The sequence below is a fragment of the Alnus glutinosa genome, chromosome 3, assembly GCF_958979055.1.
Source record: "Alnus glutinosa chromosome 3, dhAlnGlut1.1, whole genome shotgun sequence".
In the NCBI taxonomy this organism is placed as follows: Eukaryota; Viridiplantae; Streptophyta; class Magnoliopsida; order Fagales; family Betulaceae; genus Alnus; species Alnus glutinosa.
In genome coordinates this window covers 11,787,895-11,803,156 of record NC_084888.1, presented here as the reverse complement: position 1 = coordinate 11,803,156, position 15,262 = coordinate 11,787,895, and the positions used below count along the sequence as shown (strand labels likewise).

At 38.5% G+C, this 15,262-nt stretch overlaps 1 protein-coding gene across 3 annotated transcripts; it reads right to left on the bottom strand.

Annotated features, from left to right (window-relative positions):
- Positions 1-1,605: 1,605 nt before the first annotated feature.
- Positions 1,606-14,717, bottom strand: LOC133865033 (uncharacterized). Of its 3 annotated transcripts, none has more exons than XM_062301502.1 (11): positions 14,559-14,717; positions 14,297-14,362; positions 14,128-14,195; positions 9,398-9,428; positions 9,166-9,247; positions 7,492-7,549; positions 6,828-6,956; positions 4,050-4,141; positions 2,398-2,482; positions 2,099-2,177; positions 1,606-1,962 (listed from the first exon to the last, which is right to left on the bottom strand). In XM_062301502.1, exons 1-11 carry the CDS (start codon positions 14,563-14,565, stop codon positions 1,886-1,888), a joined length of 774 nt encoding a protein of 257 aa, XP_062157486.1. In that variant the 5' UTR covers positions 14,566-14,717; the 3' UTR covers positions 1,606-1,885. The 3 variants fall into 3 exon arrangements, with proteins under 3 accessions (XP_062157486.1, XP_062157487.1, XP_062157488.1); XM_062301503.1 differs by having other exon boundaries at positions 9,166-9,235; XM_062301504.1 differs by having other exon boundaries at positions 14,297-14,351.
- Positions 14,718-15,262: the final 545 nt, after the last annotated feature.

Below are 15,262 nucleotides of genomic sequence, written 5' to 3'. Positions count from 1 at the left end.
AAAAAAAGCGAGAGAAAGAGAGAAAGAAAGCGATTGTCGTTTGCCGGAGAGGGAGGCCAGCCCCCCTCCCCTCCCTCCTGTTTTGTCCCTTAGTCTAAGTGGACTAAAGTTTTTGTTTCCTCTATAAATTTTTTTCAGTGGAGGCCAGATTTCTCTCAGCCTTTAGGGCTGTGAAGCTTTTGTTCCCTTAACTTTGTTAGGCTATGGAGGTTTGTATTTGTGTTTTTTTCTTTCTCTTTCTTTTGTTTTTGGCAGGAAAGCTCAAAACTAGGTGCTCCAGCTTGGGTTGTTCGTGTCGTTTTAACGATGGTTGTTTGGCCGGTTTTTTCAAAATTTCTTCTTCAACTTTGGAGCCAGATCTACACAACTCCGTTGTTTATTCCATGACACGCGCCCCTCAGTCGCGTTCCCCATCGTCGTCCGCTCCAGCCACCGGAAGCTCAAGCCATGTTGATTGTCGGTGTCCGGCGCGTGCCAGCCATGTTCCGCCTTATCTAGCCATGCACGGTGTTGGATGGGGGTCTACGGTGGTCGATCTACGGCTGGGTGGTACCGGTGACAGTGCGTGTCCTTCACGCACCGCCGTCTTCGGGGGAACCTGCTGCCCTCCTTTCTGCCGACAGTTATTTTTTGGGTTTTTTCTGCTTTGTATTGTGTATTCCTATTGTTTCTCCAGAATAGTCTATCTCTGTATTACTCAAATTTTATTGGAATTTCTGTTGGCTAAATGCTAGACCGACCCTCTTTTATTTGAAAGTGAGCGTTAATGTAATAGAAGCTCAAATGTAATTCTGATCAAATTTGGTATTTCTACTCCGACAGCTGTTTTTTAAGTCAGATCTTTCTGGCTTAGAGTACCGAGATCTTGTACCTCTGGCTCATAATGTAAGCCTTCGGGCCTTTTTTTAGCAATATATAGTAGCACATGCTACGTGTTCTAAAAAAAAAAAAAAAAAGCATTGACTATGGTTGAACTGAAATTCCAGAATAAAAGCATCATGGTGGCATTCATTGAGGGAGGTACCCGACAAAATAGGGTTGGTGGACACCACAACTGGACCTAGAGCACTCTATAGCCAATAGAATGGTACCATCTATGGAGATCCAGAGAGAAGAGAAGAAACCTAGGATCCGCTGTGTGAGCCAAAAAAGGGCAGTGATGGAGGCAGCACGTGCATCACACACATGCTGGAGTGGTGGATGATGATTATGCGCGGGAACATGGATGGTCACCGGAAGCGGAGGAGGCCGGTGAATCTTTAGGGGTTGCACGTGTGTGGTGGAATGGAGGGAGACGTAAATTTGGCTTCCAAGTTGCAGGGCAAAAAACAAAGAAAAAAAGGGGTGGGGGCGAGCGGAAATAATTAGCACAAGGTGATAAATATACCAAAGTAATTGAAAACGAAACATATAAATGCCTTAAAGTTGTTCATTAGAGGGCACAAACATGGGCAATTAGTTAAAGCTAATGAAATCGGGCCAAAAAAAAAAATAATAAAATTAAAGCTAATAAAGAACTAATCTTATTTTCAGAGAGTAAAGGAGTCGGTTTTTTGACCTGACCCGACCCATCCCTCCCTATTCTCTCCTCAAAGCACAACGTAGTTCAGAAAGAAGGAAGTGCATGGTAGCATATAGATATTTCCATGGATATATCACCCGCCCATTTGGGGCTTCATTTAAGGAGTACAAAGTTTTAAAATTACAAAACCTATTTCTTTGAATTCACTCCTTCTCACAATCTCACCACTTTACTAAAGATAATCATAATCGCTAAAACTATGTTTTCCTACTTCTCCCCCTCAAGACATAAACAAGGCAAAAATTCAAATGACAAAAATAATAACAGAAATTGATCCATGCCAAATACTGCCCCATATGCTCTTTAAGCTCTCCTTTCAGAATGAGTGGATGAGTCAGATTTCTCCGCCAGGTAGTGCTCCAGCATATCTTCTTCGTCATCTGCCACAACAAAGATATAAACCTTTGTCAGACTTGGCATACAGAGCTTACCAACATCATTCATATTCTCAAAGAAAAAGGACGTGGTCTTCAAATCATCAAATAGGAAATTATGGGAAGGGAGAGAGAGAATCACCTTCAAAATCATCATCATCAACATCAATATCTTCCTCAATTTCCTCATCAGATCCTTCAGTAACTGGAGCTGCACCTTTCTGCAGAAGAGAAAAAGGTCACTATAATTATTCATTCATCATAAATCAAGCCAAGTTTGTAAGGAGAGTCTCCATAGCTTTTTTTACAGCAATGCTACTGACTCCAGATTGTGAAGAATATAAATTCCATCCACAATGTGAGAGAAGGGGGCGGGGTACAATACGAATTTAAGGCATCCACAATGTGAGAGGGAGATAAGGTGAGATAAGAGTGACATACTGCAGAAGCTCTTCCACTTTCAAACCACTGTCTTCCTGAGACCCTCTTTTCCTTTGGTGCTGTAAGTGCCGACTCGGGCATTAGCCTGAAAATTGTTGTGCATTTGTTTGCATAGAGAAAAAGTAGTAAGCTAACATATATCCATATTGCTCATGATATATATATATATTGATAAGTAAGAGAATTTCATTAAAAAAGCGTAAGGCGCCCCTAAGTACACAGGATGTATACACATAAGCAACTCAGCTAGCCCACATAAAAAACCCAATAAAACCACAAGGAACCCACAAGAAAACCCCTAACAAGCATAATAAAAACCTTCACAAAACAAAAGAAACCCCCAATAGTAACCCCTCAATACAAAAAAAAAACCCTAAAAGCACCCAAACCAACCCCAAACCCCCCCCCCCCCCCCCCCCCCAACAAGACCCCCTAAACCCAAAAGAAAAAAGAAAAAAGAAAAAAAAAAAAAACCCTAGAACCTGAGAAAAACCCAAGAGAAACACCCCTCAAAATAATCCAAGCAAAAACCGAACCCGAGGAATGGCCCACAAACCCACCCAAGCACATAAAGGCACACAACTCTACAACATAAGGCCCTTTCCTTTCCTACGCCTAGCGGAAGATTTAGCGTCGCCATAGTTGATAGAGCTATGCAGGTTTAGAAGCTCCTTCTTGCCTTTGGACTTTTAGCGCGATATCATCTTGTCACGCTGAAATTCTTCTTCCATGGCACATCCCGAATGGCCAACGACTCGTCCCCAAAAGCGCCCTCTAACGCCCAATCCAAAGGCGAAACATTCCAAAGATCAACGTCCTCCTCCCAAACCACAATCTCCCTGTTATGATCAAAACCGATCGGCCAATTCCGAGATTGGGAGAAACTATTACCCTAAACAGGTGAAGAAATGGAACAACCTCTAGGAGGGGAGGAAGGCCCAACCATCCCAACATCGAAGACCTTCCGAGGCGAAGCGGGAGTAGCTGACATCTTTGGGCGAGGGTTAAGAAACCCCTTTCTAAGAATGCCCGTCTTCATTGGAGACTCTGCAACCTTCTTCGTTGGAGGCTCTGCAACCGCAACCTTATTAACAGCTAAGTTGGCAACCAACTTCGAGGCTTTCAGGGAATCTGATAGAAGCACATCGTTCCACTTCAACGAAACCCCTTCCCTAAGTATCCTCGCCTTCTTGATATAACTTTGAAATGGCTTCGAGACCACGGGGAAAGAAGAGCGCAACTTCTTTCCCAACTCAGTGGCTCCAATGGAAGGAGGGGTCGTGAGTTGAGAGACCGTCCGAGAAGCACCATCAGGATTGCACCGCAGAGGAGGGGACATATAATAACCTGGGAACCAATCTACTTGAACTTGAATGGCATCAATTGCTATAACAAAAGGCACGGGACATCAAATGCAAGGTTGGAATGTCCAAGAATATAGGTTCTTGTCATCTTGAGTTCCTACACATTTGTCCTTTTCCACATCCCTAAATGTCATTTGTCTATCATGCACAACCTCAAGGGAAATTTATCTAGGAAACACATGAAATGAAATCATTCTGTTCTATTCCTCTCATAATGAAAATGCCTGAGGCTGGAAAATGAACCCATATCCCAAAAAATTAAAATCAAAATCTACTAAGAGAACTTACTTGGCTCGTTCTAGTGCCAACTCTGCTTCAAACCTCTCTCTCCACACCAAAAAAGTATCAATAGTAACAGGTTCTCCATGTGGAATGACTATCTGAAAAAGCAAGGGGGGAACAAAAGTGAAGCAGCTCCGAGAAAAAATATGAAGGCAAACATATCTTAAACAAACACCCAATGCAAAAGTATGAAAATAAAATAAAAGCCCCGTCATGCAGCATTGACACAATCGACAACCATGATCTATTCTAATCCCAAAAGAAAAAATGTAACATGCAGAAAGGAAAGACATAACTTCTTTTATTGATTATGCAGTTGTCTACAAGCTTCATCTTAACAGATAGTGCAAGTATCACTCAACTGGAATAAGCTTTATCTTAATGGATAGTGCGAGACAGAAAAGGAATTCTTTTGTTCTTGGACATAGAGAAGTCCTAGTAATCCCATTGTAAATCAATATAAATTGTTAACATAACTTATTCAAGCTATTTCTAAACTGTTCATCTCGTGTCAATAAATTGGTCAAGTCCTCTTTGAAGCCTTACAAGTAAAGGGCTCGAACATGGAAAAAGAGAATCAGCCTGCTGATTGGTAAGCGCAGCCTTGCCAATAACTACTGACCACTCATATGATGATTGCTATAAGACAGATTTAATCTCAATGGCAGACAATTCAACACAATTAAAAATACAATTATTCCTCTCTCCAAATTGTATGCAAAGGCAAAAAGGAGCTGCACTTCAAATGAAGCTTCCACTCATGCCTTCCAAGTAACCATTCGCAATAAAGTACACATTGTTCACCTTCTTAGGCATCACTCATTGAAGTCCAACTGCAGTAAAAACAAAGTACCACAACTCTCGGACTAGAGCAACAGATGATCAACAGGTCTACCACTACATTTAAACATGCATACCATTCATTTTATAAGATTATCTGGCAGTTCAAGTTTTACCTAACACAACAGTCCAAGCGAAAAAAGCAACTTTTTTATGGTTTTTACTACCCAGATAATACTCTTCCAAGGAAAATGGGCCCCGCTGGATCCCCTTAATGCCTAAATTGTATCAGGTGATTCTGTAGACAACATACCCAAAGTCGTGTCCTCGACTTATTCCCAACCAGAAGAAAGGCCCTATTCTTGGGGCAGATCAAGTGATCTGATCATACCTAAGCTGATATTCCCTAATAGCAAGGATTCATGGAATTCTACAACCTTCTTTACAATAATATCATAGAATTATTTGCATATCCAAACACACAAGCATCCGTACATCATACTAAATATGAGAAAAATGTGCAAGCATAAAGCAATATAAGGAGATCAACAGGCAAGATATGCGAATCAATGCAACAAAGTCTTATCAAATTGAATAGGGGCAGCTTCATTAACTCTTTTTCACCAGCACATTAACCTTCTTCACAAAAGTTCTGCTTAAGACCAAGCATATGTTGTCGTTTTCCTTCTTTTTCTATTTTTTGATTGCCCTTGATAAGTAATATTTATTACATTATAAGGCATTATCATGTTTTACAACCTACATCAAATTCTTTTTGGCCTTCCCATCAACTTTGCGGCGCCTTCAACTTGAACCATAGAAAGTCTATTTAGTTGCCTTGTCGAAAGTTCTTGTAGCAAACAACTAAGCCATCTAGCCTAGATCTCTCCTCTTGTTTCCAGGAAATGAAAAAGAAAAGAAAATGATACCTCCAAGGCTCAAATTTCACACAGATGCACAATTTATTCTTTGTTGCCACCTGGCGTCTCAACATTCTCATTAAAATTACACCAATCTTATTGTCATCTTTGTTATGTAGTATTTCAATTCTATTATTAAGCATGAATCAATTCTATTATTAAGCATGAAGAAACCATTTTGCCAAATTTTCTAAAATATCCTTTTAGGATATTATACACAAACACACATGCATAGATGTGTATACATATATACACATCAATATATGTAAATACATATACATACACATACATACATACATACATACATACATTTATTTTTTTTGATAAGTAATCGAAAAATATCATTAAAAGCGTAAAGATGCCCTTAAGTACACAAGAAGTATACAAGAAGAAACACCTAACTAGAAGGAGCAAAAAGAACAAGGAAATCACTATAACTAATCAACAAAGAGAAACATAAGCAGAAGTCTAAAGATACAAAGTTTTGGAAAACAATGACGTAATCTCCTCCAGAGTTCTGCATATAGAAGCACTATTGTAGTGGTACCTATGCATATAGCGATATAGGTATCATTCCCTCTTTTTTATGCATTGGTAGTTTATAATAACTTCTCTGACTACAGTACTCTTTGTTTCTGGTATTGCCCAAATTATTTATGGTAACACCTCATCTTCAGCATAAGCCGTTTCCTTCCTTACTCTTACAAATATTTTTCAAACTCTGTCACTACAATTCCTTGCTTGGGCTTCACTAAACACTTTTTTTTCCACCTGTGATAACCTATCTTAATACAGAACAAAATAGTCGGTGCGCTAGCTGAAAGTCTAGCTTAAAAGGCATAATATGACTAAGAAGAATGACCAGTCAAACATTCTTTGTTTATGTACAGATAACAATATACGAACTACAAGTACAACTAAAATTTTGCAGTCAATGAGTTCATAAGCTTTTGAGATCTTGCCACATATATTTGGCTAAGGAATGTTCTGAAACAGAAACTACATATACGCATAATATATAGGAAACAAATGAAAAATAAAACAGTGGTGATAAGAAGGAGAAGAAATTAGAGAACGCCCATACATCATCTTTTGCTGCCACTTCTGCTTCGTCATTCTCAATATTAGCATCTTGACCAAATCGTTCAGAAAGCCACTCTTGAGCTGATGTAACTAGTGTGTAAATCATAGCCATACCAAGAATTTCAGACGCCTGTGGAATGCAAGTAACAGATCAAGATATGCTAAGCACAACTGTACAACTTTACAACACTTTTTGAGAATTTCAGCCATATTTTTTAGAATAAACATAAATGTTGACCTACTAAGCTAACATTTTAGATTATTAGATTGCTATAAATTGCAGTTACTACAAAGCACCTTTAGTCCTGGTGAGAAGATGAAATCATGCCATTTCCTATTTTGCAGCTCTCAGGATATCATCAGCACACCTAACATGCAATCTCAATTTTATAGGTTCCAACGAGATTGACAGCCCATAAAAATATACGTGGAATTTTCTAAAACAAAACTGATTTTTTTCCATTTCAAATGACTCTTTTATGGTATTTTTTTTTTCCCTTTTACCCATGTGTGGAGTGGATGGAAGGGGTGGGGTTGAATGGACTATTCAACTGTACTGCATTGCCAGGAAGCTACATCGCGAATGTAAACACACCCACTTGCACCTAAAAATGTGCTGAAAAAGTAAATTGCATACACAAGTACAAAATATATAAAAAAATTACCTCTTGATGAAGCTTTTCTTTCAGAATTCTAAGATCTTCTATGTGTATTCCTCGTAAACTGACAAAATGAAAATACCATCACTAGGGAACAGAAAACACGGGTTCACCTCATACAGAACCATATTCGTACAGTTATCACTCGACCTTAATCTAGCTGAACAAGGCAATATTGATAACAGACAGCTATTCATCTAAAAAACTTTGTATCATCTCAAATTTGCAATATGAATCCAAGTTAAATAATCTAAAAGAGAGCCCCTACCATTTCAATGAGCTCCCAAAAGCCCCCAGTTATAATTTGCACCATTAGCAGATGGGATAATAAACAAGGACATGCACACCAAACATTTGAATCCATAATAAATAAGTACAGCTAGCATTCAAACACAACCATCCAGAAAATAAATGATTGGTGATACTTGTCAAAATAAGTTAAATGAAATATCACTACATCAATTTATAACTTTTGAGAGCGGCATTCTTTGCTTGGTCGGCCACCCTAGGACAGATCATCAACATGGATAAGCTAAGGAAGCGTCATGTCGTTGTGGTTGGTGTTGTATATATCAGAAGAGTGGGGAGTTAGTGGATTATCTTCTTCCCCACTATGAAGTTGCTAGTGCCCTATGGAGCTATTTTCAGTCGTGCTAGGCTAACTTGGGTTATGCTTAGACGAGTAGTAGACCTTTTCACTTGTTGTAGAGGGTTGAGTAGCAGTCCTCAGAGAGTAGCAGTGTGGAAGATGGTACCGTCCTGCCTTGTGTAGTGTCTTTAGAGGAAAAAAAAATGATAGAAATTTTGAAGACTACGAGAGGACAGTGGTAGAACTGAAGTCTTTCTTCTTCAATACTCTACCACTAGACAGTTGCTTTAGACTATCCTAATTTGCTTGGTTTTCATGATTTTCTTGAAGAAAATTTCTCTTTCTTGCTAGGTGTATCTCTTATATACTTCATGTGTACCTGAGTTGCGTCTTTTGCACTTTTTAATGATATTTTGATTACTTATTAAACAAAAAAATTTACTTTTGAAAGCATTAGAAAATTCAAAAAATTCCTTCTCAATTTTACATTTTTTCTTTTTGAATTTCAGATATTCTAACCTTATAGTGCACGGGGTGCAGTTTAACTCTAGTTCGTATACACAATAGAGTGAATTCATATGATCTTTTTGTTTATGCAATCAACTGAAAGACTATTAAAAAAATTGGCCAAGGGAACCAAGCAGGGGAATGTCAGGTAAACAGAGAAGCAACACAGTAGCATACAAATTATAGGTAAGGTATATGGTGCAGATTACCAAGGTTAATATGATGGACAATTCACAACTTGTCTACACAACACAGGCATGGCAGTCGGGAAGTCAGCAAAGAGGAATATAGCAGAGAGGTGCAACCATATGATGCCACTTCAATTATGCATTCAAAACATGAAGGTAGTTACTTCAGAAAGTTTTTCGCTAATGTATACTGGTAAGTAGTAGAAGTGTGTTCAACAAGTTCAGGGCATAGCAAGTAAAAGTCACAGTTGGAGTAGAAAAGAGAAACTAAAAATGAACTAAAAAAAGAAAAAAGAAAGGGGAAATATAAGTTTGTGGATAAGTGGCAGAGTATAAGCGTGGGGAATGACAGAGAACTCTTTAGCACGGTACTGTCCACCAGAAGAATGTACTAACCTTTTCACATTTAAAAGTGGAGGTTCATCTGGATACTTTTCTGTGTGCGAGAAAATCAAAGCCAGCTGAACTGCAACAGAAGCTTCAGAAAAAGTTTATGTTCATAGGAAATCAAAAAAATCTTGAACTAGGAAACCCAGTAAACAAAGCTCCCAAAAGTGTGTTTTGTGTGTGTATTAGGAAAGAACCAAGAAGAAACTTATCAATATAAAAAGAAATGAACAAGAATAACCTGGAGTGGACAATTCATCTGTTTCATCGTCCTGTTGAACATAAAGCAAAATAACACATAAAGAAAATTCAAGCCTATATCACATAAACAAATTGATTGATATCTGTGCAGTTGAAAATATGCATTGACATAAAATAGCCATTGATTTTCAAGCCAGCTGACATAAAAGCACCACTGCACCATGCATTATTGGTTAGGTCGGGTAGGTCATAAAACGCATAATTGTTGGCTAATGGACACACGCACTAGCAAATGCACAACACCACATGGTAGTGATGATTAAAGCTCTTTTAGACATGCAAAATACGAGAATATCACTTATTTTTTATAAATAATCGAGATATCATTAAAAGCATAAGGTGCTCACAAGCACACAGTAAGTATACGAGAGAAGCCACCTAGCTAGTAGGAGCAAAAAAAAAAAAAAATCATGATTACTAATCACCAAAGGAAAAATAAAAGCAGTTGTTCAAAGATATATGGTGTTAAAAAATAAAGACTTAATCTCCTCCAAAGTCCTCTCATAGTCCTCAAAACTTCTATCATAAACTTCAATCTTTCTTTTCTCTCCATAGACACCACAAAAAAAAAAAGGCACCATCTTTCACACAGTAGCACTCCAAATGCTGCCTGCAGTCCACCAACAAGCATACAAGTCAATTACTTGTCCAGGCATAACCCAAGACAGCCCAAAACGACTAAAGAAAATATTTCATATGGCACAAGCAACCTCACAACGAAAAAAATGATTCACGGACTCCTCATTTCTTTTACGCATATAACACCTATAAACCACAATGACGCGCTGCTTCCAGAGGTTGTCCATGGTAAGGATCTTTCCTAGGGCTTCCGACCAAATAAAAAAAAAAAGGGGAAACAAAAAAATCATCATTATAACCCATGGCACTATAGAAGGATTTAACACCAAACAACCCTCTTTTGGATTGGACCCACCACTGCTTGTCCTCCCATTCCCGTCTCATTCTCACTAAATACAATGCCCTAAAGAACAAGGTAAAGGCATCTACCTCCCAATCATGAGCCGCTCTAGCAAAGCTCATATTCTGCTGAATAGCACATCCAAAAAATTCCACATAAGCCATAACAGAAGCATCATTTCCGCAAGCAATACCAAATAAAACTGGAAATGATTCCTTAAGGGCCATATCCCCACACCAAAGATCATGCCAAAATCTAACCTTAAGAGTCATCTCTCACCTCAAATCTGGTATGACTACTTCTCCCAACCTCTCCTAATATTCTTCCATACACCCACCCCAACAGGCTCACTAGAACACAACCCTCCCCATGAACTTCCAAATGTAGAGTCCACCACCAATTTCCATCAAGCCTCTCTCTCAAGCTCATAGCACTAGTCATTTACCTAAAAGAGCATGATTGAACCTCAGCAAGTTTCTAAACCTCAAACATCGGCGTACAAACATTCGACCAACTCACCAGGTGATATTTGAATTCTTCGTCTAGCCCATCCCATAAGAAATTACATTGAAGCTTCTAAATACGGTTTGCAACACTCGTAGGGAGAGAAAAGAGGGACATGAAGTACATAAGTAAGTCGGATAGGGTGCTCTTGATAAGGGTAATCCTACCACCCTTAGACAAATGCAACATTTTCCAACTAGCCAACCGACATTCTATCTTCTCAATAACACCGTCTCGTATATGCTTGGCCTAAGAGGCTCCTAACGGAAAACCAAGATACTTCATGGGCAGAGACATAACCCACAACCCAAAATCCCAGCCAACCCAGCCACATTATCAACATTTCCCACAAGAACCAATTCCGACTTTGCTAAGTTCATCTTCAAACCCGACACAGCTTCAAAACATAAGAAAAAACCCCGTAAATTGCGTAGATGATTTGGGTCAACCCCATAGAAAAGCAAAGTATCATCAACAAATAGAAGATGGGAAATATCAATCCCTGTCCCCACAAACAAGCCAGACAGCATACCTGCACCCACTTCAACTGAAATCATCCTACCCAACACCTTCATCACTATGACAAACAACAAATGAGTCAGAGGGTCTCCTTGCTCAAGCCACGAGAGCTGTTAAAGAAGCCTGTGGGAGAGTCCAAAACTAAGAAACGCACCGAGGAAATACAATGAGTTATCCATGAGCACTATTTCCCCCCAAACCCCACCTTAGCATGTACAACAAAAAATCCCAATTAACATGATCATGACCTTTTTCTAAGTCCATTTTACAAATAAACCCCGGCTCTCCAAATCTCATTCTACTATCAAGGCATTCATTGGCAATAAGAATAGGATTTAGGATCAGCCTACTACAGATGAACGCATTGTGACTTAGAAATCACCTACTCCAACACCATCTTAAGCTTGTTAGCTAGAATTTTAGCAGTAATCTTGTAAATGCTACCCACTAGACTGATCGGGTGAAAATCCTTGGGGTTGACAGCCCCTAGAATCTTCGAAATAAAGCTGAGGAACGTAGCATTAAGGCTTCTCTCAAACTTACCACTAGCATGCAAATCATGAAAGACCTTTATGATATCCTCATTCAGAACAACCCAACAAGCTTGGAAGAATGCCATGGAGTAACCGCCAAGGCCCGGCACCTTTTTTTCTTTTTTGACAAGTAAAATATATTCAAGAAACGCAAAGAGGCGCAACCCATAGTACATAGGACGTATACAAGAAACCCCTAATTCAAAGAAAAAAGAGAGCACCTATCTATAAATTCAAAATAAGAACACTCATGCATAAACTGAAATTTCTCTCTCTACATAAACAATGTTTGAAGCATCATTTTCTTCAAGTTTATCAAGTCAGTCTCACAATCTTCAAAACAGCGTGCATTTCGTTCCCTCCAAACACACCGCATCAAACACAATGGAACCATGCACCAAATCGGTATCAACGTCCGATTGCCCTTTTGCCCCCTCCAACTTTCCAACATATCTTTCACCGACCGCGGCATTACCCACTCCACCCCAAACATTTGCAATATCGTCCTCCACAATTCTGTAGCAACCATACAGTGCAGAAACAAATGGTCCATGGACTCTCCAGAAATCCTACACATGTAGCACCACTCTATCACAATAATGCTTCTCTTTCGTAAATTATCCAAAGTTAAGATTTTTCCCAAAGCCGCCATCCACACAAAGAAAGCCACTCTCGGGGGACCTTAACTTTCCAAATACTTCTCCACAGAAATGACGACGGCATAGGACTAGATAAAACCTTATTGTAAGACTTTACCTCAAATGATTTCTTACGCGTTGGAATCTAACACATTTTATCCTCTCCCTCACTTCTAACTTTAAGAGTGTACAACATCCCCAAAAATCTACTAACCGCTTCCACCTCCCAATCATAAACTGGGCGAGAAAACAAATATTCCACAAAATTGTCCCATTTTGTCTCTGTATATTGTCCTCCATCCATGCATCCTTGCCACTAGCAATGAGAAACAACTCTGCAAAAAGAGTCTTCAAAGAAATCTCCCCACACCACACATCATGCCAAAATAGAACTTTCGAACCGTTTCCGATCTCATATCTCACATGAGCAGCAAAATCATCCCATCCCCTCCTAATACACTTCCAAACTCCAACCCCAAAAGAACCCCCAACCTCCTTAGAGCACCAACTACCCCTCATACTTCCATATTTGAAATCCACCACCTTTCTCCAAAGAGCATCCATTTCCAAAGCATATCTCCATAACCATATACCCATCACCAAGGCCCGGCACCTTGTCACCATTCATAGCTTTCACAACTTCTCAAACCTTCATTTCCTCAAAATCTCTCTCCAAACAACTAGCCTTAGCCTCATCAATAGAATCAAAGAAAAGACCGTCTACAACAGGCCTCCAACTGAACTGCTCGGTGAACAACTTTTTATAAAACTGGAAAATGTGCTCCCCGATCTCCAACTGGCTGGTAGAAACTGTGCCATCAATCAACAAGGAGTCAATTCCATCTTCTGTTGGAGTTAGCCATTGTGCGAAAAAAAATTATGCGATTGTCACCCTCCCATAACAACACCACCCTAGATTTCTACCTCCAACTCACCTCTTCCATGAGAGTAGATCTTTCTAACTTGCTAACAATTTATACCTTCTTCATGTTCTCCTCAACGACAACGCCCAAGGCCCTTTCTTCTTCAAGGACTTCAAAAATATGTAACTCTTCTAAAAGAATCTTCTTCTTTTGTTCTACATTGCCAAACACCTCCTCGTTCCATCTCTTTATATCAAATTGCGAGGCTTGGAAATGATAAGAGTCCCACCACTATTTTACCTTGTCCACAAAACCTTCAGACTTAAGCCACATGTTTTCAAATTTGAAGGACCTATTGCCCCTTAGAAAGTCGCCAAAGTCATGGAGGAAGGGAAATGATCCAAACAAAGTCTAGGAAGCCTCCTTTGGGAAACAGGAAACTGGTGTTTCCCATGCTGGAGAGAAAAGGAATCTATCAATTCTAGACCAAGCGGGAGAATCCCGATTGTTCAACCAAGTAAAATTTCCGCCATGTAGTTCTTATGCTCTCTGATTTTAAGATTGTTGTAAGTTAAATAACTTAGATAAAAACTAATTCTACTATGACTTACCCAATGGTTTTTTAAGAGTCACCAGACAAAAAAAAAAAGAAGCTTAACATCAAGTCTGCAAATAACATGTGAAAGAAAAAAAAAAAAAATGGCAAACCACGCTAAGGGAATGAGAATATGAACCTGTGGGGATAGTTTTATTTGGAAGCACCGATTGGAAGTACCCAAACCACTCTCACCAGAGTGAATTTCTGCAACAAAACGATGCCGCATTACATGTCAAAATGGCAACACGAAAATATAAGAGAAAAAATTGCAATTCAGATTCATAGACAAAAAGGGCACCACAAACCTTTGAAATCATCCATAAGTATTGCTTCCAATGCCTCGATTTCCATCTCCTGCTCCTGAGCATAGTCTGTTCACATTATTGTTTAAGAAAAACAAAAATAACAACCGTAAATTAATCTTAACGCAGTTGGGTCATCTCTGAGCTAAAATTCAATGGAATCTAATAGATTTAATACGTTATCAGAAAACCCAGATCATGGTTGTCTATAAGGGTAATATAGTTATCAAGCAATAGACTGAGAGAGTGAAGGAAAATTAAATACCAGTCATGGTTGTGAAAATAGCTCTCGATAGTTCTTTCTGGCTTTCTGGCTTCTGATTCTCGAACTGAGAGTGCTTTCTCTTCTTCCAACGACGGCCACCGCCAACTATCGTCTATCACTACGCTCTAGTTTAATGTGGGTTTATTTCTGTATGCCAAAAAGAAAAATCGATTTTTGAGAAGTAGTTTATTTGTAAATTGATTATAATTTTGCAATTTTAAAAAGTATAATTTAAAAATAGCAATTTTAAAATGTGTGATTTGAAAATTAATTTTTAAAAATATAGTTAAGCATTTAACAAAATTTCAATTTAGCCTTTAAAATTACAGATTAACTTTTAAAATTCTGCGTTTTCAAAAACAATACCATATTGCCATTTGGAAAATTAGTTTTTTGCGTTTTCAAATTGTAATTTTTTCAAATCGCAATTCTCAAACAATTCATTTTTTGCAATTTGATTTAAAATCTCACTTCTTGTCTACGAAATCGAAATCACAAACGTACTCCTAGTCTTAAATCTAAAATTCAAAAGTATTTGGTATATCTAAAAGAGTAACGCTATAAACTATAATTTTATTTAACAATATTAATGTGGTAGTCCCAACCAACTCATATATCAGTTTTTATCACCAAAAAAAAGAAAAAAAAGAATTTGTTAAAATTGTCGCGTTAGTATTGTGTGATAAAAATATAATATATAACAT

Coding starts and splice junctions, on each gene's coding strand:
- LOC133865033 (XM_062301502.1), bottom strand. Junction 14,196..14,296: donor ACTTATGGATGATTTCAAAG/GTTTGTGGTGCC, acceptor GTTTTGTTGCAG/AAATTCACTCTGGTGAGAGT. Junction 9,248..9,397: donor AGATGAATTGTCCACTCCAG/GTTATTCTTGTT, acceptor CTTTTTCTGAAG/CTTCTGTTGCAGTTCAGCTG.